The 25,043-nt window shown below is 43.5% G+C and overlaps 1 protein-coding gene across 2 annotated transcripts; it reads left to right on the top strand.

Annotated features, from left to right (window-relative positions):
- Positions 1-265: 265 nt before the first annotated feature.
- On the top strand, positions 266-20,976 carry Dynlt5 (dynein light chain Tctex-type family member 5). Of its 2 annotated transcripts, XM_057785176.1 has the most exons (5): positions 266-311; positions 1,901-2,039; positions 12,586-12,677; positions 19,000-19,124; positions 20,773-20,976. In XM_057785176.1, the coding sequence occupies exons 2-5, from the start codon at positions 1,924-1,926 to the stop codon at positions 20,974-20,976; spliced, it is 537 nt and encodes a 178-aa protein (XP_057641159.1). In that variant the 5' UTR covers positions 266-311; positions 1,901-1,923. The 2 variants fall into 2 exon arrangements, with proteins under 2 accessions (XP_057641159.1, XP_057641160.1); XM_057785177.1 differs by lacking the exons at positions 266-311; positions 1,901-2,039 and adding an exon at positions 8,461-8,561.
- The last annotated feature ends 4,067 nt before the right edge of the window (positions 20,977-25,043 follow it).

Below are 25,043 nucleotides of genomic sequence, written 5' to 3'. Positions count from 1 at the left end.
AAAACTTCCGTATTTCCCACTGGCGCCCCTGACATCCAAGCACGCAGCTTCACAGTCAGATCATGGCAATCCCACAAGGCGGGGCTGGGAAGGCTCCCGGAGACAGTGATAATGGGATGCCTAAGTCAAGAGCGGCTCAAAGGCCCACCGAGCCGGGGAGGGGCGGCCTGGGCAGTGTTTGAGGAGGTCACCCGGGAGACGGCCTGGGCTCCCACGGGAACTGCAAGACCAAGCAGCAGCCAGTCTTCTGCAGCTCCACTGAGGACGTTCCCAGGTCCAGGCGGTCCGGCCTGACACCCAGCGCACAGCAGGTCAGTGCAGGTGCTTGGGGGGTAGAAGGTTCAGGAAAGGAGGCTGGGAAGGGAGCAGCTTATGTGTGATCTCTGCTCCCAGTTCCACAAAATCAGAAAAAGTGATCTCAAGTCTGGCTTCAAAGGGTGATGTTCAACTTCTCTACCAAGCGCTGGTCGTCAGCGGTCTCCCCTACTCGCTACATCTCTGATAGTTCTTAATTCCACCTGGGGTCTCTCTAGAGAGGGTGTGCCTGCCAGCAGAGTTGAGACTAGCTAATTCTCCGGAATTAGCAAGCGTGGGAGGCACCTAACTCCCGTTAGGAGTGCAGTTCTTAGTTCTTCTGGAAGGGAAGAATCAGTGGAGTCAGGTTTTTTCTTTGTTTTTTGGTTTTTTTTTTTTTTCGGTTTTTCGAGACAGGGTTTCTCTGTGGTTTTGGAGCCAAAGCAAATACTCCAGAGAGAGACAGGCACAGGCTGTTAAAGGGGTGGGAGTTGCGCAGTGGGCTCGTCGTAGAGGAATTTAAGGTTTATGAATATTTATGAGATAGATAGCATATTCATGGTGTAAGGCGAACATTTTTTTCTCTCTCCAAAATTAGAGTAAACCGGATTTTTTTTAGAGAATATCTTCCTATGATTTCTTTTTTGTTTTTTGTTTGTTTGTTTGTTTTTGTTTTTCAAGACGGGGATTTCTCTGTAGCTTTGCTGCCTACCCTGGAACCCTCTCTGCAGACCAAAGCTGGCCTCGAACTCACAGAGATCCACCTGTCTCTACCTCCGGAGTGCTAGGATTAAGGTGTGTGCCACCACCGCTCCACACTTCTTATGATTTCTAGAAAAAACTGTCACAAAACAAGGCCACGTCTTGTGTGTCCGCCTTCATTAGTGCGCACGTGTATGAAGACACCGTGATGCTTTGGCTTTTTGATGAGGAAATAAGGAGAATTCTGACCATCAGAGACTCAGCTACCAAAATGCAGTGCTATCTCGCCTCTGGTTCCTTTCTGAGACTGCTTTAGACCCATGATTGATCTCATAGCTCCGTCTGTTAAGACATTTTTTTTTTTAAGTTGAAGTTTTACACTGAAGGGTCCGGCCAAGTTTTACAGCAAACTGGTAGCCTACCCTCAACTCTCTGTAGAACTGGGTTCTCCCAGTGATGCCTCTCCAGTCTGTCTACTTCATCCAAGCACACACCCGCCTACCACATCTCCCTCCACAACCAAAACGGCAAAGCTTAACTCAGAAACGTGTATCAAGATCAGACGCAGAGCAGTAATAAAAATAATGACGTGGGGTACAGGACAGCATCTTCCTACAGACACCCATCTTTCCGCGGTAACTTTCTCCCTATCCATCAGTTAAGCATCCTGACTACAGAGTAATGTCTGTTTGTGTGAATTAGGTACACTGTGGCTTAAAAAAATATCCTATTCCCAGCTGTATAGGCACAACAAAGTCACCTACACTGCAGATTCCTGCTCTCAGAAAATGTCCATCCGCACCCAAAAGGGTCACACTAGAACCTGGGTCCTCCACCTGGGATGAAGTTGAGCTACAGAAACTAAATGATTTTCATAGCTTTCTTTTGGTTTTTTTTTTTACAGTATTTTTTTTCCTAGAGCGTGTTATGATGTCAACCTTGGCTAAAGAGAAACTGTTTCTTGCACTGAAAAAAAGAGGGAGTGTGTGCTCCCCAAGTAATCATGAGTCCCAACAGAAGGAAGGTCGTTGGCGCTCTAAACAGTGAGTACCTGGGTGTCTGGTGCCTCTGACTCCGAGGAATGTTTACCAACAGACAAAACATGTTCCTAGGAATGGAAGTGGGTGTGGGGGGGGCGGGGGTACAGGCAAACACAGTGCTCCCTTGGTCTTCGGTGCCGTTATTTAAGGTGGGGGAGGAGGCTTACATGGATCCTAGCAGCACATTTACTGCTTTGAAAACTTCCTCTTGTCCTGCAAAAACCAAAACAAAAACAAAAACAAAAAACCACCTGTACTGCAGACCAACTCCAGCTGCCCTCACAAGTCCCTTAATTTCCCCTCAATATTTTAAAACTTCACAGTTCGCCCATTTTGTAATTGTGTGTACATATACAAAGCAACTATTTAATACAAATGGTGTACTGCTTTCAATCTTTGTCCACATCCTCTTAAATGGCCATATAATATTTATGAATTTGTGATCAGGATCAGGTAACCATTTGCAAACTATTGGACATTTTCAAATTCTTTTCTTTTTTTTTTTTTCTTTTTTCACAGTGTAATAATTCTCTACTTGGTTCTCAACAGTATAGTTAGTGAGTCAAAGGTCATAAATACTTTTTGGCTCTTTTGTAGCATTTGCACTCCTAAAAAAAATGAATCCATCTTTAATATTCCCACGGCATTCCATTTTGGCCATCACGGCAAGGAGACAAAACAGACTGCCAACTTCCAGGATGCCCCATGTTAACGCCGTGGCTGGGAAGCGCTAACGCTTTGCAGAACAGACCAGAATGAATGCGGGTGCAGAGTGTGGAAACTGAAGGTTTTGGTGGCCCGAGTGATTTCATTTACACCTATAGTTACTTACCATTCCCCTTTCAGGCCTACACATTCGTAGGCTGCAAACACAATCTCCCTCGTTCGCATCAGCCTGAGTCAGAAGGAAAGGTGCTGCAGGGATCAGTTCCTGCTTCTGATCCTCAGCTGTGCTGTTGCCAGTATTTTCCCCTGAACCCTCTCTGTCTACTGAGGGCCGGGCACTGGTGACTAACCCCAGAGCCTCTTGCACACTAGGTAAGCATCTGCCACTGAGCTACACTCCAGCCCTCCTTTTATGCTTTAGTTTGAGACAGGGTTGCTCAGTCGTCCAGAATGGCTGTGGGTCCTCTCTGTTCCAACAGCAGGCTTTAAACATCCCACTCCCTGCTCCATCACCCGAGCTGCTGGTGCTACAGACCCAAGTCACCAAGGCAGCCGCATGCTCTTTTTACAATATGCTTAAAAATAATTGCCACCTATATGCAGTTTACTTGTTTATCAAGACCACTTAAGAATCTGATAGGATGTCCCTATGGCTTTAAAAGCGTACCCTCATTCGAAGACCAAATTCGCTCGCCCACATACACTAACCTTTTCCAAGACAAAGGGGAAAGAAAGTTATCTAAAAAGACTCATTGATACTTATTTACTTGAGGACAGGGAGTTGGCATACCATAACATGTACGTGGCAGTCAAGGGACAACATTCAAGATATGGTTCTCTCCTTCCACCACGAGTGTTTTGGGATCTTGCTCAGGTCATCATATATATCACTAAGGGCATTTAGCCATTGAGCCAACTCATAGTCCTGGTTTGCTTTTACAAACCATAATTCTTATGATATTGGTGATTCTCTTTCATACGAGTCTTCAGCTGGTAGAAAGGTTATGAAATCTTAGTGGCCCTCATGTGGAGACATGATTTGGCACTAACAGTGTGTATGAAAAGGATGCACCTTTTTCTTGAAAATTATTTCGAAACCATTTTTTTTAATCTAAATGCCGGTATTATAATCATCTCCTGAAGGGCACTCAGGACCTGAACATCATCTTATTTAGTCTCCTGCATTGATCCTGCTTGGCCTCCTCATCCTTGCTATATTTCTATGAACTAGCTGAGGCCCTCAGGTCAAGGAGTCCCAAAGCCGGAGTATGTCTCAAGGGGCCACAGATGCCTGCCAGTTCTCACGGCACCGTCATCCCCGCTCTGGTCTGCATGCTGCCCTCTCGCCATACCCCACTCTCCTTCAGCACTCTATCTGGCTCCAGCCACTGCTGACTGGAACCCCACTCCTTGTATGAAATGCTCCTCTTCTTTCTGCGTTCTTTTCTTTTCCTTCCTCCTCTTCAGGAAGCTGACTAAATACCTAAGCTTGACCATACCCTCCCTCAGACTAAAATAGAGGCGCTTTCTGTCTCTCATGCTGTTTCCCCCTTCCTTTGTAGACCTATATGTGGTGAGTTTTTAATCTAGCTCCTTCAATGCACTATGAATTCACTTGTCTTTGTAGCAGTAAACGCATTAAGAAGGAAGGCAAAGAAAAAATAGAGTAGGGGTTAGAGAAGTTGGCTAAGAGCACCGATTGTTTTTCCAGAGGTCCTGAGTTCAATTCCCAGCAACCACATGGTGGCTTACAACCATCAGTAATGAGATCTGGCGCCCTCTTCTGATCTGCAGGCATGCATGGAGACAGAACACTGTATACATAATAAATAAACAAATCTTAAAAAACAAAATAGGAGTGAAGGTAGTCCTATTTGAGAATGTGGTGTACGAATAGTATGGATTTACCCTTTCATCTTGAATTTTATGTATTCAGTCCTCTCCATTGGGACTGATGCTTAACTATCTATCATTCTGGGAATAATAAAAAATTGAAGGGCCTCCTGTGTTGTGAAAAAAATATTAATGTATATTCAATGTAATCATCATCATCTGTTTTTAGAACTGGATCTTTTGTGTTCAAGCTGGAATGCCATGTTTCTTAGTGAAACACAGCAGCCTCCCTGTGCCTTTTGTGGGAAACCATGGATTAAATAGAGAAGATTCTATTTTACCCTAATTTACAAATGGGGAAATGATAAATGATTTCTTTAAGGCAGACTAGCCTGTAAGTCACTATTTGGACCAGGCTGACCTCAAATTTGCAGTGATCCTCACACCTCTCTGCCTTCCTAGCTCTGAGAGAAGAAGCATGCATCACCATGGCCTTGGACATTTGAGGGTTTGGGTTCTTGTGTCTGACATTGTTTTAGGAGAAGACTCTTTCACTGCAAGGAGGGAGATGAAGCTGATCTGGTACCTTGTTCACTTACACAGATGTACTCCAGATGGAACGTGGAGAGTGGAAAGCTATAAAGCACACAGAAGAAAGCACAGGAGAACCTCTCTGTTCTAGAAGGACGCCCATCTAGACGCCCCCCTCCCCACACACACCTATGCTTCCTGGAATCCCTAATCCACTTCAGCCTCCTGAGTGTTTGGGTTATAGTTATCCACTTCCACACCTAGCAGAAAATTATCTTAAAGGAAATCCCAACATAAATACCTAAGCCAGAGGAAAACTAAAACGTTTTTCATAAATAGAACTTCAACAAAATGTCGTATTTTAACAAACTCTATAGTAACAGAGTAGTAGCCTGTTAGAGTTTGTTTATATAGAGTTATGTGTTAACAATAAAAAAGGAAGCCAGTTTTAAGCAGAGTCAAAGGACACGATGGTGTCCAAAGGAAAACCCCAAGGGCACAAGGAGAGCAGGAAGAGATGCCCAGAGCACAAGGGAAACCAGAGATGTGTAACTGAGAACAAGGTGCCCTCTGCACCTGTCCTGATAGCAAAACACCAAGAGAGAGGATGCCAGACAATGCTGAGGCAAGTGAGAATAAAAATGGACCTGGTTACTCAGCACACACATCATATGGGCGACAATAATAAAGTAAAATAAAAAAACGTAAGTTCTACAGACGCAAGAAGCTTAATTGCCTTTTGTATCTCCTGGTAGGACATCTCAAAGACAGACCTGGGCACGAAACTGTCCTTCAGTAGCTATTTTGATCATGTGTGAACATTACTACTGCACTACGTGAATTCTTGAACAAGTACATCCTTTTGCTTTCAAAAAAACTGGACTCACGAGTCTGTGTATACATTTAAGTCCAGGGTGACTTGTACGATGACTTTACAACTTATAGAAAGTGTTTCTCTGAGTGCTTAGTACAAAGCAAGCTTTATTTTAGCCTCCTTCTTAAAAGTCGGTTTACATCTCTTCCAAAGACGAAAAGGGAGGGAGAGGAAAGAAAGAAGACTGAGAAGAGAGGAGAGCAATTGTTTCCTCTGCATCGGACATCTGTGATGGCCACACCCCTCATTGATGACTTCACAGTCAGGTGTGGTAGCCAGGGCTCAGATGCTCCCAGCATCACCGCTGGCTCATGACTGCAGTGTGGCTTTGAAACTATGCCGCATCCAGGGCCTGCAGGAGAATTCCATCATCTGACCTTGTCCATCACCTCCCCTCCTCTCAGATGAGCACTGGCCCACAGCTTCAGATCTGGTCCTAGCCTTTCGGCCACACTCACAGTGGTTCTGTCCTGTCCATCACCACTCTAGATTTCCTTCCATCTGGCCAGGGCTAGGCTTTGCACGGGAGGTAGGTGTAGTCTTTGTCCTTCAAAACCACACCTATTCTATACCCCTGCTGTTCTCTTATCTCTCTAATTTATGAAAAATTCCAACTTCTGTTTCCACTATAACCTTTCTCTTTCTAGAAAGATGGACCAAATGGGATAAAATGTCATAAAACTGCATAATTTCCACAAAATTAATGTTTCCGAACAAGAAACACCATCTATTTGCTAGAAAAAGAAATGACCTGCCTTTGGTCTTAAACATAAATCAGAAAAGAAAAAAAAAGAATCCACAGATGTTCTTAGTTCCCAGTGAAGCAGTTTCTGTGTGTATTTTACGTTGCTCTGAATATCATGCTTCTAGAGCATAGGAGTTTTTCTTTTGTATTATCATCACTCTCCACTCTTTCTGACACATTGTAGCAATAAATACTTGTTAAAGGGCTTTAAAAAGCACACAGAACCTATAGCCTTCTGTTCTCTGTGCACTGTGAAGTTCTGCCACTGGGGGGCAGCACATGACTTTGATGACAAGCTCCCACCCTTCCTGAAGGCACTGGTGAGGGGCATGGGTTTCACTCATAAGCTTATACTTGTTCTCAACTGCAGCTCTTAGATCAAGAGACCTGACTATAATTCTGTCCTCAAAAGTAGCACATGCACTTCCACTGACTGGATTTTTACACATTTTTATTAAAAAATATTTTTGATGCAAAGGTATACATCCTTTCTCTTTTCCTGCCAGGAATTCAAATTTTTAGATCAGATTTCCAGCCCATGTCTGATGCCAGAACTTAAGGACCAAAGATGTAAGGATCACAGAGAATTGGAGGCCAATCTAGTCCACCTAGCAAATCCCAAGCCAATCAGTACTACATAGCAAGATCCTGTCTCAATTAATTTATTGTTAATAAGATAAAATCGACTGTAGCTTCCTCTTGGCAATGAGACTCTATGTCAGGAAGGATTATCATGGGCAATTTGAATCACAGAACTGGACCTCATCCGCTTGTAGCGCTGGGACATGTAGTCCATATAGTTATTGTGTTTACCCCTCCCATTGAAAGTTTAAATTCACTAATGAGCAAGTCACATGATTGTCTTTAGCAATTCAAGTAACCTGAGTAGAGCTGCCGATCAACACAGAATCTGTCCACTCGTGTGTAAGCTGGTGTTTTGGACATTGACAGCTCCTTGCTTTGAAAATTTAGGGGCTCTTTGATTTCTAAAACCTTACCACAGGGCTGGAAGACAATTTGGTGGGTAAGAACCAGGGGCTGCTCTTTCAAAGGACCAGGTTTGATTCCTAGTACCCACATGGTGGTTCACAGTTACAGTCTGTAACTCCAGTCCCAAGTGAGTCAACATTCTCTGTTGGCCTGTGTGGGCAGTAAGAATGCATATGGCTCACAGACATACATCCAGACAAAACAATTCTCCATAAAATAAAAATAAAAAGAAAGAAGGAAAGAAAGAAAGAAGAAAAGAAAAATATACCTAGCTCACGTTCTAGTTTAATTTTTTAATGATTTATTTATTTTAGTTTATTTGCATTGGTGTTTTGCCTGCATTATGTCTGTGTGAGGGTGTCGGAGTTACGGACAGTGGTGAGCTACCATGTGGGGACTGCGAATTGAAGCTGGGTCCTCTGGAAGAGCAGTCAATGCTTTTAACCACTAAACATCTCTCCGGCCCCTGTTTAATGGTTCTTGCTCACACTGCAAGCATTGTCGATATCTTATTCTCCTCCTCAAGTCTCCACTCAAGTGCCGAATATATTATTTTAACATTTTCCTCATTCTCTTTTCTTTCTCCATTTCCAACCCATCGCACGCTGATGTACAAACTATCAGCCCTTGGTTGTCGTTGTCTACCATGAATAAAGTGCTAACTTAGCTTCAGGGAGGCTCTGCCTTCTATCCTGTCTATTGCTCTGATAAACCCCATCGTCAAGTCCTCTTCTAGAAGGAAGGGTTTATTTGAGCTTATGGTTCCAGAGGAATAAGTGCCCACCATGGCAGAAAGGCATAGCAGGAAGCAGGAGGCATGGCGGCTAGAGCAGAGTATTGAGAGCTCACCTCGTGAACCACAAGAACAAAACAGAGAGGACAAAGCGTGAGTATGTGTGGCTTTACGTTCGCAGAGTCTATCACCAGTGACATACTTTCTCTACCAAGGCTGTATCTCCTAAACTTCTCCCGAACAGTACTGGCCACCAACTGGGGACCAAGAGTTCAAATGCCTGAGGCTACAAGGAACATTCTCATTCAAACCACTACAATCTTCATACTGGAAAACAAACAAATATAAAAAATTGTGTCCAAAAGTAAAAATTCAGGCTGGAGAAATGACTCAGTGGTTAAGATCATGTACTAGTCTACCAGAAGAGCCCACACACACACACAAACACACAGACACACATACACATATGCACAGACCATGCACACACACACACACACAGAAAGGTGCATAGACCATGCACACAGATACACACACAGAGATGCACAGATCACACACACACACAGAGAAAGGTACACAGACCATGCACACAGACACACACAGATGCACAGACCACACACACAGACACACACACAGACACACACATGTACAGAGACACACAGACATACTTTCAAATAATAATAAAGTTTCTTAAAATGCTTCACGAAAGTGTAGTCCACTGGAGCCATGGTCAGTCTGAAGATGTAGAAAGCAATAGGTTCCCCAAACATTTTCCTCTGTGTAGCCAAGGTATCCAGGCTTTCAGTAAAACACCTACAATCTTCTCAAGGCCTTAGCAAAAATGACTGCAAGTTCTCTTTCACACAGCTTCCTGCCTTGTGCTCCAATAGACTCTGTTCAACAAGAGACTGTATCTGTTACATCTAATGTCTCTGGTAATTCGTTTAAAAACGAATGCAAAGCAGTGCCCTAACAAACTAGACGTACATGTTTTCCTATAGAAAATAAGCCCAGTGGGGCAGTTTTGAGATCCAGGCTCCCATTGCTCTGATCCACAATCTACAAGGTCAAGAAGCTGCTGCAACCCTACCACCAAACACAATTTAGTAACAAGGGAAACTGAAGATAGACTCCTATTGGTTAACTCAAAATGTGTTGATTTGGAGTTCTGATGTTGTTTTGTTTTGAGAAATCTTTCTCAAATTTCTACCCAGACAGTTGCGGTTCTTCACAGTGGTTCTCAAGCCACAGAACCCCAGCGGCACAGAAAGGGACTGAGAACTTGCTTTTCATTTAGACAGAAATCTTCCCACAGTTTAGGGCTCTGGTACCCAGAAAGGAAAGGAACAATGCTGAAAAGAAAATGACAGTCCCTGCCACATGGTAATTATAGATTCCTTACAGTAATGGGACATTGGGAGCAACTTAAATGGCCTGGAGAAGTAATGGTTAAGCAAAATGTTTGTATATTAAGCTGATATTTAAAATATGGCTGCATATTTGCTACTGAGGATGGAAATATTCTAGGATACAGTTTCAAGCAAAAAAGGAGAAAAAGAAAGAAGGAAGGAAGGAAGGAAGGAAGGAAGGAAGGAAGAAAGAAAGAAAGAAAGAAAGAAAGAAAGAAAGAAAGAAAGAAACCGCATATGTAACATCATATATCCAAGAACATTTTTTTAACATAAGTGTTTATCCAAACACTGGAGTTAGTAACATGAAATTTTACTCTCCCCCTTTTCATGGGCTTTCCGTGTTTTACAATGTGCATACAGTATTTACGTGATGACTGCAAAGACAAAGACCCTCACCACATGTGCCTGAGGACTGAAGTTTGGATTCTCAGAACCCATAAAAGCCGGGTGGACGTGAGGACTACCTTTTAATACCAGGGGACTGGCAGGGAGGACAAAGACAGGAGACCCCCACAGCAAGCTACCTAGCCAAACTAGATGAATCAGGAAGCTCGGGGTTCAGCAAGAGAGCCTGCCTAAATAAGTAAGGGGGAAAGGATCAAGGAAGACGCCAGGCATCAACCTCAGGCTTCTACATGCTTCTGTGTACACTTGCACCCACACACACACACATCCAAAACAAACAAAAACCATCTTCAATAATTCAAAAACAGACCAGGCTGTAAAACTTCCAAACTATGCATCAGACTTCCACCGTTGGGTTTTGTGAGCTGCCCAGTAGACCCCATCTTCATAGCAATAACATGAAGTGCACAGACAACTAGTCTGTAGTAACGCGGAGACAAACGATGATGATGATGGTTCCCTTTGAATTTTAAACCCCACGAATTTGAGCTGTACATCAGCTCTGTTTCCTGGGAATTTTTAGCGTGACCCTTGTAGAAGACAGAGGAGGCCTCAGCCAAGGCTTCCTGCGTGCTGTGCACACACATATATCTGAACTGCAGCCATAGATTAGCTCCAGTAGTTCCTGCCCCTTTCTCGTTCTGTCTGGGGTAATCATATTAGATTTTTCTACTGAATGATAAATGGAAGGTTTGAAATTGAAGTCTGCTTTTTCTACACGTGTGACAGTAAGCCCTCGGCCTCCCTTCTTTTCTCTCTAAAAATGGACAGAATGGTGACCTCTTTACAGTATCAGAGGATACTGAAAGAGGAAATGAAATCGCTGATAGGGGTTGTGTTGCCAGACTGAAAGCAGCAGGCACAATACTGGGCATGCAGACTTATTAACAAATCCGAAGCTTATGTCGCAAGGGGGTGTTTCTCAGGCAGGGGCTGTCTGTCATCTTTGGTCCTGCCCACAGCACCTGTAACCACAATGGCCTAACAGGTTGGTTGCTACTTTAAACGGCTGCAGAAAAAAAAAAAAAGCAGGTGTTAGAAGGAAGAAAACAGGATTGCCACTACAAAGATGCACTGTGACAAAGGCAGCCAAAATGTCAGCATGTTCTTGGACTTTGTGAGTTGAGCTTTAATTTGTCCCATAAACCGTACTGTACTGAACGATTTTTCAAAATAGACTAAGTGTGATTTCTTTGAAATGTCAGTTCATAGATTTCACTAGTTCCAAACATCTGCAAACTAAGCATTTTAAACTTCTCACAGGCGGAAAAAGAAAAACCCGATAATTAAAAACAAGCGGAGCATGGTGTTTGCATGCTTTTAACCCTAACACCCAGAAGGCAGAGGCAGGTGGATCTCTGTGAGTTTAAGAGCAGCCTAGTCTACATAGTTCATGGCCAGGCAGGGCTACTTGGTGAGACCCTATCTCAAAAAACAAACAAAACCCGAATAACTCTCTCTTATTCAATGAGAGCTAAAATATTGCCTTTACTTGGAGAAGCAGTCACTCTGAACACACATTCACACCCACAGATACAAGCGTACATGCGCGCGTGCACACACGCACACAGAGCGGAGGGGCAGAGAGGCAAGGAGGGGCATATCATCGCCTTTGAAATGGCATCTGTCTTAACCTCCATCTTCACAGGTGGAGGGAATTTGAGGTAGAGCGCTGTAGGTTCGTTAGTCCCGCTTGGTTTTCTCTGAGCTCGGTTGAATTACACCGTGCCCACTGGGGGCTCCTCCTTGCTTGGGTTTCTCACTCCGCACCTGGATCAGCTCAAATTGCCTTGGAGATCCATTCTTCACATTGAAAAGGCGGCTGACATTGATTGACTCTTACAGTTTGGGTGACTTGTGGTTTCTCTCACCATATAGATAAATGAGTTTCCCATTTCTTTTTTATTCTGAAGGGATTTGGTGGAACTTATCACAATGAGCTTTGTCTAATACCCTTTGTCTGTACGGATTTGTTTCCCAACACTGTAAGCTGCTTTTTATACCCCCAAGTGCCATTTGTGAGCTGTGTTTACTGTGGGATAGGCTTTTGAGTCTTTGTTAGGGACTCCACTGGCGATGGCTTTTAGAACACTCACTCCGCTTAGTCCAAAGACACAAATCAGCCCAGGAGCACCTGCTCCGGACTCCACCATGACCCTGAGACTCCATCCCAGTAACTTCTCTACATTTCAGTGTTCCCATCTCTAATGTGGTTCCAACTTTAAATATGTCATCAGGCTATTTCTGTAGGCTTTATTGGGAACTTTCAGTGAATTTTGTATATGGAAGCATACTTCTTCAAAGATATTATGTCTTGTTAACATTGAGATGATGTTAATTACTGTTTCTCCCTTTGCTTTCAGTTCCGTCAGCACTGTGTCTCACGTGGATGAGCCCAGCCCGCGTGATGAAGCCTCTCGCCTCACAGTTCGCATGGAAAACACCTACCAGCTAGGTGTGCTGCTCATGTGCTAAACTTCTGATTCAGTGACCTGTGCCACTTTAGCCGAAGCCCGGTATAGGTCTTCAGGCCTAGATAAGTGACCTTAATTTGAGAGAGTTGGTGGTACATTAGAGTTACAGTGTTGCTTTCCAAAATCGAAGCAATACTTACTTTCTATAAGATTCGAAAAAGAATCGAAAACAAAATGTGGGGTTTTCTAAACCTCAAATGAATCTCTGAATGCCATAAATGTATATAATAGAATAACATACGATTCAATTCAAGCTCACTGAGTATTTCCGGAGGGAATACGCACGTGAGGGTGAAAGTGATGTATGTTGATGTTTATCCTTCAAAACCAACCAGTGTTGTTGACTGTGGAGGACAAAAAATACCTCCGTGCAGAGGCAGACGACTGTGGTCCCCTGTTGACAGAGATGTTTATCTACTGTCATTGAGGTCTGGGGTCTTTGGAAACCAAGATTGTCACAGCTGCCCTGTGCTCCCAGGTGGAGTCCACAACAAGTGTCTTTTCCCACTCTCGTTTCTTCACAGACCTACTTGTGCCTGCCTGTGATTATCTGAATTCATATATAATTACCTCCCTACATAAATTCCATAGAGACTTACCAAGGAGCAAGAAAGGACTCTGTGGGCCAGGGTAATTCCACCTGTGGCCTGGTAGCCCCAGGAAAATTATAACCCATCACCCTACCCGGCTAGGCCTTATAGCCAGTTTTCTTCAATGGTTCCAATACTATCGGAGTGAGTAACTCAGCCGCCCCTTCCATCCCTCTCCTCGGCCACACTCTTGGTTCATTTTGAGAAGCTGTAATTACTTAGACAAAAGGAGGACAAACACTCTGTAACTTTAGATGCACCTACATGATGGCAATGTTGTTGTGCTGGCTGACTGACCCCCCACTTCAATTCTGCAGGCTCCAGCATTAGTCCGGTAGGATTTCACACTGCTCGCAGTGGACAGTAAATGTTCCTACCATCCAGTTCACTTTGGTGGCGTACCTAACTCCAAATGCTGGCCCTTAACCCTTTCAGTCAGCAACCTGAGTTTGGGTCAAGTTTTCTCCAACTTGCAACCAAAGCTTCTATCTTTTGTTTTGTTTTGGGAGGTGTTTGGTTTGGTTTGGTTTTATGAGATGGCTTTTCTCTGTTGCATCCCTGGCTGTCCTGGAACTTGTCCTATAGACCAGGGTGTCCTCAAACTCGGGGATCTATATCTCTGCCTCCTGAGTGTTGGGACTAAAGGTGTGGTCCACCATCACCTGGTTCATCAACTAGAGGTTCTTAATCATTGGCAGTCTGTGACTTTGAGGCACTGTGTGCCGAAGAAAAGTCTGGAATGCCTTTGCAACAAGATAAAGCAGTTTAAATGCAAATGCCTATGTTTCTTTGATTTTTTTTGTTTGTTTGTGCTTTTTGTTTTTGTTTTTGTTTTTATACAACTTCTTCAGCCAAACAAAAGTTTCAGAAGTGCTGGCCTTCCAATAAAGGTGACCAACTGTCACTCTTACCCCCATTCTCTGGCAGAACTCCATCAAATTGATAGAAAGTCTTTACTAAAGGCCCATGAGTATGATTCACAGGCAAAATAAACCCAAAAGAAAGTACAATTGGAAATACAGTTTAATTGTTAGTAGAGCTGACTGGCTGCTTTGAAAAGCAGATTTAATCTAGCACAGGAGGCTTTCATCGTCGAGGCTGGAGAGATGGCTCAGTGGCTAAGAGCTCACCACCACCGCTATCATTGCCCACCTCATCTAAACACATCTTAAGTTACGGTGTGTTTGTCCTTTTATCAAAATGATTACAGCTGTCATAAATGAAGTGAAACATGAATATAGTCCATGAGGGGGGGAAAGAATAGGAAAGGGAAGCTGTGCTTCTTAGAGAAAGCACCTCTTACCTTTGCTCCCTAACCACAGAGAGGAGAGAGTGGAAGAAAATCACAGGCTGCGGCGTCCAACCTGAGCTTGAACACAGGTTTCAAGGATGCTCAGGAAGGTGATAGTTAAGCAAAACATTCTGGGATCTTGGCTGCTTTGTGCGTAAATCATACAATGGTCTGCTTCCCATTCACTATAACTGTTGCTAAAAGGGACGGCTAGGGCCTTCCCAGGGAAAACTAAGCACGAAGACCTCTTGTTTGATTCAATGTGACTCTCACAAATTACGGACTAGGTTTTGTACCCAGCTTTTGCAGGTGCTCAGGTTAAAAGTAGGTAGCAGATTTTTTTAGAGATGGCAACTGTGAGTATCACAATGAAGAGCTTTCAGTTTCTTTTTTATGACAGGATACTGGACGAAAACAATGTAAGGAAGAAAGGGTTTGTTTGGCTCTTGGTTTAAGGGTCCAGTTCATGATGAGGAAGGCACAGCAGTAGGGGGCTGCTTGCTCACATCTGGGCAGATCAGGTAGAAAAAGAGGTAACTATGGGTGTTCTGGCGGCTCTTTACTGTTCCCCTTTTTATTAATTCTGGGACAGTAGCCAATGGGGTGGCATCATTCATTCAGCTGGCCATCTTCTTCCCTCTGTTCACCTCCTCCGGTAACACCTTCAGAGACATGCCTAGAGATGTGCTTACCTGGTGAGCCCAAACCCAGGAAAGTTGGCAATGAAGAGTACCTGCCACAGTAGCCAACTTTTCCACCGCACACAGAGACAGCAAATGAAGCCAACATAATGGAAAATATTGATTAGTGAGGGAAGGAGGAGGCGGGTGAGAATGAGGGAGAGAGAGAGGGAAAGAAAGACTCTTGGGCTCAGTTTCTGTGAGGTTCTCAAACCCTGTCTCTGGCATCAAGTTTTCTCTGAAGCAACCTGTTGATCTCTCAGGATCCTTCCTGTGTAGGGCCATCAAGTCTCCTGCTTATATCCTCTGCCATCTCCCAGGCTTCGAGTCCTGACAAATTCTCTTTTACCCTTCCTTCAGGGTAAAACCTCACCCACTACCTAAGGAGTGCTTTATGACTTGGTATGCCCTGTCCTAGCTATTTAAAATCTACTTTTATCTCCTTAAGTCCTAGCATAAGATAATGTAAAGTAACTCTTGGTTTTGTTTTGGTCTGAGATAGCTCAGGCTGGCCTCAAACTCGCCGCATTACCAAGGGCACCTCGAAGTCCTGATCCTCCAGCCTGGGATGACAGGCTTGTGCCGCCACGCCAAACTTAGAGTAATTCTTGTTATTTGGGGGAAGTTGTGGGACAATTTGTTGCTCTCGTTACTCTCCCTTGAATCTAGTTTTTTGTTGTTTGTTTATTTTTTAAGTTTTATTCTCTCTTTTTTTTTAGATCTTTTGAAATCTAAAACCTTTTCCTCAAGGAAAAAAATTGCCTCAAAATGAAGAGGAAAGTGTTTGTTGATTGCATTCGTTCTCACTGAAAGTAGCTTGGGGCGTTTGTCTTGCTCTGTCCCTTTGAGTGTCTGGGGCTCGATCTGAGCACAGTGACAGAGAATTCTGGACATAAAGGGAAAAGACCATTAGGTTATAAAGAATGAGTTTTCATTACTGTGAAGAAAAAAAATCGTTTTAAAGGTGGAATCGTGTTTGTGAGCTAAAAGGATGTGCCGTGCTCAGAAAGGACGTGGTACAGCAGCCCCTGGGAGCTGCCAGGAACTGGGCTCCAAGCATTGCACATGCTCTTTCTTTGGCTGAAGCGCGCCAACTTCCTTCTCCCACTGCTGCTTTCCTTCCAGCCTGGAGGTGCCCTACGGCGTTTTCTAAAGGTTAGAAATTATTGCTTTGCTACAAAGCGAGAGGCCGGTTTGTTTTTACGCCTACTTCTGCTATGAAATAAAACGTTTAAGCCAGCTCTGTCACTCCTGAGCCAATCACCTGTGCTCCGCACTTGGGCTCGTGAGTGGCAGTGATAGAGCTTCCTGCTCCATGACTACAAGGAGGAGTGGATCCATTTAAAGGGGCAGATGCTGCTCCCGTGGTGGGGAGCACTGTGCTGACCAATATATCTGCACTAGAAGAATTTTCCATTTTCTGAATGCAGCAATGAGGACAGGTAGGTTAATGCAAGGCAGCGCAGGTTCCCTGGGAATAATACTGGTCAAGGAAGATCATATGAAATGAGTGCTTGGTAGGAGGCGTGGGAGGGAAAAAGGATGGGGTATCTCTCTGGATGACATAATACATTTAATTTAGTGCAGATTAGTGGTACAATTCTTTTCTTTTTTTTGGTTTTTCAAGACAAGGTTTCTCTGTGCAACTTTGTTGCCTGTCCTGGAACTAGCTCTTGTAGACCAGGCTGGCTGCGAATTCACAGAGATCCGCCTGCCTCTGCCTCTGCCTCCTAGGTGCTGGAATTAAAGGCATGCACCACCATGTCTGGCTTTCCTGCCCTGATTTAAATTGAACTAAACAATTCTTAATATCATCAAAATAAACATTCTCTTTAATGAGCCTAAGGAGACTGACCTCAATGGACTACAGTTGTAGCCCTAGACATCTCTCGAGTAAAGCCAAGGAACCTTCAGGAGGAATGAAAGTGGTGTTGAAACCTGGGGATTTACCTCCCTGGTGCCGCGCACCATGGCCTCATCTCAGACTGGCTACAACTCTCAGCCAAGGGACGTAGTGCTGTTAAGGGAGTCGTCTCCACGCAACCCTCCTGGGATCTAATCTCAGCTCCCTGCTGGATTGCTCAGGCCTGGGGCGGCATACTTCCACTGGTAGAGGGGAACAACCCTATCGCTTGTGACTTCCCTGTCTCTCTCAGATGTCCCAGAAGAGAACCTTCATTAAATTCGCTTGGAATTGTCCTAATTTTGATATACCTTTTCCCCTTAGCCTCTACCTGACATAGGAACATGAATAAATACTAACAGATAATGTTAAGTACTAAAAGAGGATTGGATAGCGTTCTCAATTCAAACTCTTCCTCCTTATTAATTCAACAATAATCCAGCCTCTACCTACCAAGCCAGGGCACCTGTGTATGCCACGTAGTTGTCTGGGCAGAAACCAGAAAGATGATGTACCTAATTCCTGGAATACCAGGGTGAAGCTCACTTATCTGAAGCTTTGATCCAAATATAGCTGAAATGTGGTTGCGAATATAAATTTTAAAGCCCGATAAATCTGGGCATTCATTCCTAGTTCTGTTACTCGGGGATTCTGGCTTCCACCTCCATTTCCCATCTGCGGGACAGATATAACTGTGAGAGTACCTTCAAAGATCTCTGGAAGATATCATAAGGTAAACCCATGTTTGTCACAGTCCCTGACACAGAGAATATGGTCATCAAAAAGTAACCATTATTTGTGCAGTGATTATTATCTAGAAAATGTTTAAGTCCACTAAAACCAGAAATTATCCCTAAGCATTGAATTAGACTCTCAGGGGGATAAACCCTGTCTTACTTACATTGCTTTTAAATTTTTGAACAGTTTATTATTTTTAGTACATTGATTCCTGTGTATACATTTGTGCACACAAACACACAACCGTGTGGCAGGTAGTCACGTGGAGGCCAGCAGACATTTGGAAGTAGGTTCTTTCTTTCCACCTTGTGAATCTCAGAGATTAAACTCAAACCGTCAGACTTGTCCACAAGTACCACACCTTCTAAGCCATCTCCCTGGCCCTGATCTGGCCTCTGTTTCCCTTTGAGAGAATTGCAGGTATGCCTTACCTGCTTTCAGGAGGATTAGGATCCAGAGGACCCTTGTGTCTGGAATAAATGAGAAGATGTTTGGTACCTCGGATGAGAAACTAGCTATTTCTTAAGTGAGCAGATGGGGGATGGTGGTCCATTTGGAAGAATGGACGAGGGTAAAGACACATGAGCATCTCTCCATGACAGATGGAGCCCGCCAGGAGGGAGCAGCATGCACATGGGGAGCTATGGGGGCTGGAACAAGGGCTCAGGACCAGTAGGCACACAACTGTAGACCCCGTAAGGAAAATGTCATCTTATGATCTGAGTTTTTCCAAGCAAGTTCTCTGGCTGCAGATGATGGACCAGAGCGATGCGGGTGGGGTGTAAACACTGAGGGGCTGGTTAGAAGGTGCTGAGGCTTTAAAGTAAACAGCCACCAGCACTTCAATTGATGAGGAAGAGCTTGCTGGTATGAGGCGCAACAGAACTCACTGCACTCCTTAGATGGCCTGGTAAATTCAGAGCTAACTACCCACTCGGTCTCCCAGAAACGTCTGACCTGAATTCAGACCTCTAACCTCCTTAGCTGGACTTCACCCAGGTTACTAAAGGCCTTCGTGTTTCAGTATTCTTTTTGTGAGCCTATCGGGTAGATGAATATGGTTAGAAATGACTTCTAAAGAAATTCTGTGTCTGTTTCCAGGTCCCACCAGGCATTTTCCTGTGGCCGCTGTCAATCGTATTTTGAAAGATGTATTAACTGCCTACCTACAAGAAGCAGAATATGACCCAGAGTTCTGCAGACAGATGACTAAGACAGTTTCGGAGGTACAGTGCACTTGGCCCAGTGTTCGCTAGAACCACAATATTTTCTTTCTTCTTTGTGCTGAAGGGATTAAATTTGAGATCAGTCAAATGGTGTACTTCGATTTTATGAAAATAGGTATTAGACCATACACTACATATGCAAATAGGTACATGTGTATGTGGTAAGCTTTTGTCTAAAACCATCATTATGTATGTAATTTGTAGCAAATTTATTGCTGTACAAAACTGTTTCACTTGTTTTTTAAAAAAATTATATTTTAATTTATTTGTGTTTGTGTTTAAGAGAAAGACAGACAAAGAGAGAGAGAGAGAGAGAAAGAGAGGGAGAGAGAGAGAGAGGAGAGAGAGAGGAGAGAGAGGCGTGTGCAAAGGCTGAAGGGTCAAAGAGGGCTTCAGATCTCCTAGAGCTGAAGCTACACGCAGTTAGAGCTGCCTGGTATGAGTGCTGGGAACCAAACTGCAAGAGCAGAAAGTGCTCTTAACTGCCAAGCCATCTCTCCAGCTCCATGCCACCTAAAAAAAAAATCATCCTATGTGTTTTTATGATGTGTATGAATGGTATGTGTGCATGTTTGCCTGTGTGATTTTGGGCGTGGACATGCCACTGCACACAGAGAGCTCAGAGGACAATCTTGGACGTAAATCTTCACTTTCCACCTTGTTTGAGAAAGGGTCTTTCTGTTGTTCAGCACAGCATAAGACGAGTCAGCCAGGATGGTCCTGTCTCTGCTCCCATGTCCCTGTAGGTACGCTGTAATCCTCAATGCCCACTACCATCCCTGAATTTCACTTGGGTCTTGGGGACTTGAACTCAGGTCCTTAAACTTGTACAAGTGCTTTACCATTGAGCCATCACCTCAACCAAAAACCGTTTCACTTTTAGAACTTATTTTTGGAAAATACACAACATTTTTACAACAGTGTCTCCTTGCCACAGCAATTTCTTTGATGCTACCAATTATACATATTGTGATCTTTAACTATATTTCTAGTTTTATCAACTACAGTGCATTTTATGATAGTTTCTTCTGCTTCAGTTTTTATAACAAACTCTGGAATAAATACTCAATTCAGTTATGCTGCAGGAGATTTCACAGTATGTTTCCCTCATTAGATTTGAAAGCACAAGGTAACCCTGGTTACAACACTCCTTAAAGGGAGGCCATCTTTTGGTATAGATTTTCATAGGGTGTGACAGTCCCTTGAATTCAGTTCAACGGATGACTAGCTTCCTGTGTATCTCAGAAAACGTCAGCTTATCGCTAATGTTGTCATTTTGTTTCTGACTTCCTGGTCCCATGAGGACAGTACTTGAAAGAAAGTTAATTTACGGTTCTGTGAGATATTGAAGGTATCTACAATGCACCATGCTGTTTGCTTTAAACAATTTTTCTTTCACATTTTAAAAGTTAACCTACCTACAAAGTGATGAGCTTCATTATGGCTTTCACACATGTCTATCACCACACTCCCCTCTCCCATTGTGCTCCCCGTCCTCCTTGCCTTCCTCCTCTTTGTCCCCTCCATCCTTCCCAAAGTATCCTTTTATGTTAAACAATTTTGAAAGTTTATGTGACTAAACACCCCCTTTTCTTCTTTCTTCTTTTTTTCTTTTTCTTTCTTTCTTTTTTTTTAAAACAATTTCTAGGTTATTAAAGCCAAGGTCAAAGAATTGATGATTCCCCGGTATAAACTAATTGTGACTGTTTACATAGGACAACGAGATGGTCAGAGCATCCTTATCAGCAGCAGATGCCTCTGGAATCCTAAAAGTGATACCGTTTCGTCCTACGCGCTCAGAAATTCTACTCTCTTTGCTCTGGCAAATGTCTATGCGGTTTACTTTGAGTGACCGACACGAGGTTTGCATTCCCGGTGTTTTAAATCGTGAAGCAGGCTGTCAATCTCTCTAGCAACACCTGTGAGAAGGAAACAAGATGAACAATTGAAATAACTGGAAGCTTCCATCACTCCTGCAAGGACTGGTAGAGAGGAGGGCAGCCCAAGAAAGAACCTTGTTTCTCCAAAACCGCAGTTGAGTGTGATTCACATAAACATGGATGTTGACTAAATATTACTTTGGGTACTAATTCTTTTGATTTCTCTTTTAGTTGGAGAGATAGAATTCCCTAGATTGCTTTTTTGATAAATGTCTAGAAATATATGGTGACATTCTGGGTATATATCATATAGGACAGGATAATTTAACATGGCACACGAAAAAATGATGAATGTTAATATACTTCAGTACTGCATATAAAATAATACTGGTTTTCATTTTACATTTAATAAATTGAGCAGCGTTCATTAACTGCAATTACTGTTACATGTACCTGACAGTTGAAAGTGCCGAGGAAGAATTAATGATTTCATAATAATTACCATAGTCCCACGGGGCCACAAACTAAATCTAGACGCTCTTGTGGGTTGTGTGCACTTTACAAAATTGCAGGAGAACTGAACATTGGCTCTTCAATAATGGAAACTATAAAGTGGAATACAGGCTTTTAAGGACACTAATGTAGACATTATGCTATTAAATATACATGATGCTTAATAGTAAATGTGTCTGTAGTGCCTAAGATCACGCATTGGAAAGAGACACTACCCTTAAATACACACTGCTCATGTGACTCCGAGTACCTTTTTCTGGCCTAACCTTTACCCAGGATTCAAAGCTGGCAGCTTAACAACGAAACCATGTGCGTTTGCCATTTTGTCCCTACAAATCTAGCACGAAAGTGAGCCAGTGGGGTTTCTGAATGTATGGGCATTGACGTTTACAGGGCTGCAATAGCTCTTCTGCCGGCTAATGCCCCTTGTAGCACGGATCGTTTATTTTTATGGCGCTTTCAAGTCTTTGCGTGCATGTGGCCTTGCTCCGGGATGCTAAGTCATCTGCCTAGAGGACATACGTTAAAGGTCAGACACAGATTGTTCACATACGGAGAGAATTAGCAGCGTTGCCCTCTTAAGGGGGAAAATTGTGTGTAATTCATATCAGAAAGATTTTAACGAATGGAAAACCCAGTCAGCGTGTCACAATTTGAAAATGTTTTGATGTCTTTTTTTTCCCCCCTAAAACCAAATGTAGCTTTAAATTGCATTCCTAGGCTTGTTCTGATCATGCTTTGGGGGGGGGGGGTCTATGTAGAATAATGACCACCAGGACTTGCCTGTCTGCAAACACCAGTTTGGAATCTGGATTTGATTATGTTTCTTTCTCAGTCAAAGGCCATGAAATCACACAGCAGCTTGGTACGAATGAGTCAAACAAAGAAACAGCTCGGCCATATAGAAAGTCTGCTGCCAACAGGACTTCCTTTCAGGGTTCTAATTTCTAGTTATTAGAATAATTTCTCACCGCCCATTTCAGGTTGTTTAGGCAACTAAAACCTTAAACGACAAAGGCCGTTAAAAAAACGGAACAGGTGGTTTGCAGGCCTCTTGCCGTGTGTTGTAACTGAGGTCAGGGCAGTGATGGCCTCTAGCAGTCACGGCAGCCCAGAAAAACAGGGCAAGAACTCGCCCAGAATAACTAATTTTCAGGAGAGCGTTAGTTACCACGCAAAGCCTCAAGATGGGAAAGTTTCAAAGAAACACCACCGTAAGTTTGAAGAAGTCGTTTTATTTTGAAACAGCCAAGCTTCCCCTCTGTGAATGTTGGTCTTCCAACTCACTCACGACAGGACCCCCTGTCTTCTTTTCGGCAAGCACAGCTCTCACCTTCCCCCAGGTCCTTCTCCATACATCTCCTTCCATCCACTCCCCTCCTGGACCACTCTGTTAATTTCTTGACTAGTCTCCAGTTTTTACAGTCTTTTTTTTTCTCTCTCCTTACCTGCCTGAAGATACAGAGTGCCCAGACCACCTAACAATGACATCTTATTCTTTGCCTATAAGCAAGACTCCTGTGCACTGTGCTACCTAACTCCCAACTGTGCAGAAAATAGCAATGCGCAGCTCAACTAGAGTCCTACAACATGATAACAGGATGCATCTGTAGCCCCAAACTCCAGAAGTGGAGACAGGAAGATTGCCGTGTGTTTACAACATGTTATCACAAGAAAGTTCCGGAACTTCTTTACCCAATGAAGGAACCTGATTAGGGAAGGCTTTGTGAAAGGAAATGACGGCTTCCTCCAGACTATGATGGAGACGAGGAGAATGTCAAAAGATGGAAGGCTTGAGGAAGAAATTTACCAGGGATAAGAAGTCGCACAAAGATTGCAGGGTGCATGGCAGCTCTCTGGTAAGGAAGAGCACTCGGACTACGAGGAGCCATTAGCAGCTTTTCTCTTAAGTGCATAGCATTAGGAAGCTATGTCATATGGGACATTGCAGGAACAAGGTCTACATGATTAGGCAAAAGGAGGCTAAAGCAATGCACAGAGTGGTTGAAGTTTCAAGTCCTGGGTGCCTGGATGGCTTAGGTCTTAACTCAATTGTCCCAGGCACCTTAAACACATTACCGGTTTTACAAAGCAGCAGTATTTCCTTGATGCAGTAATGACAATGCCAGTGCTACGGCAGGCACAGGGTTTTGTAAAATTAACTGCATGCTTGCTGAACGACTCACAGTTTAATGTCTAAGAGAAGTGCTTGTGGTCACAGCAGAAAGCCTGAGCGCGTGGAGCAAAGTGCATGCTCCTGTTCGCAGGAATAAGACATCAGGGGAAAGAGGTGGAGAAGGAAAACACTGAGTTTGAGTCTGCACGCTAGGTTAAGTTGATCATGGGACATTTCGGCCACAGGCAGCTGAAAGCTGAGCCAGGATGTCAAGGGAAGAGATTTAGACTTGGCAGCCATCCAAACTGAGAGCTCACTTCTCCCTTCTGCCTTATAAAATTACATCAGACAGCAAGTATAATCAGTACTACACAGCCAATAACCAGCTCTAGAAACCCAGCCGAAACCACCTCCCAAACCAATAGGGTTCTGTCAGTTATACGCTGCCTTCCTGCCTTCCTCCTTTCTTTCAGTTCTTTTCTTTCTTTCTTTCTTTCTTTCTTTCTTTCTTTCTTTCTTTCTTTCTTTTTTATTCATTAAGACAGTTTCCTATATTATCCCCTTCTGTTGTCAGAAATCAGGAAACGTAAAGTTTCTCTTAAAAAATAAGCTAGCATCTCAGTGTGTCTTGTTGCCTGTGGTCATGGCTAATTGGGAAACCTCAGAAAGCACATAGTAGGAAGTGAGAAGAAACAACATATTCAGAACATAGTAGGAGGTCAAAGCCCAACAGCTCGTGGGTTCAGAAATGAAATACTAAATGAAAAAGTTTCATTTTCACTAAAAATGAAATCAGTGAATTCATTTTTTAAGTCTGGAGAATTGGTGTATGGAAGTCAATACATTTTTTTTAAATGTCAATAAATCACATTTATAACTTAACAGTCTTAACGAATGAGCACTTTCCCTCTTGGGAGCATCAATTGACCTGTCTTTCTGGGAGCTATAAAAAATAGGTAAGAAAACTCGACATCAAACGGTTCTTTCGTTTTCTTCTTCCTGAGTCTCTCTGAAGTTCTCACAGTCAGCAGTCTGGTTCTCACCCACCAGTCTGGGGCTTTCATGAGGGCTGAAAGTGCTCTCCCAAGCCGGATGTGCAGACAGCTTCACCTGCGTGGCATCTCAGTGCTTTCCAAGTCCTGTCTGCTGAGGGGCCATGTAATGTAGTTTAGGGGAAGAGACAGTTCTCTCTCTCCCTCTCCCCATCTCCCTCCTTTCCTCCCCCCTCCCCGCCCACCTCCCTGTCCTTTTCAAGCATAGGTTTGAAGATCTATGACTTCTAACCCTTAACAGTTAGGCACCAAACTGTTGGCAAGCACCTAACACCTTCAGCCTGTTTCCTGAAAAGTAAAATAGGCCATGATTGTGTTCTCATGAAGACTGGACAGACGGTGTATATAAAACAGCCAA

This window comes from Chionomys nivalis, chromosome 11 (genome assembly GCF_950005125.1).
Source record: "Chionomys nivalis chromosome 11, mChiNiv1.1, whole genome shotgun sequence".
Classification (NCBI taxonomy): Eukaryota; Metazoa; Chordata; class Mammalia; order Rodentia; family Cricetidae; genus Chionomys; species Chionomys nivalis.
Note: the sequence above shows the minus strand (reverse complement) of the source record. Positions and strands in the feature narration are given on the sequence as shown.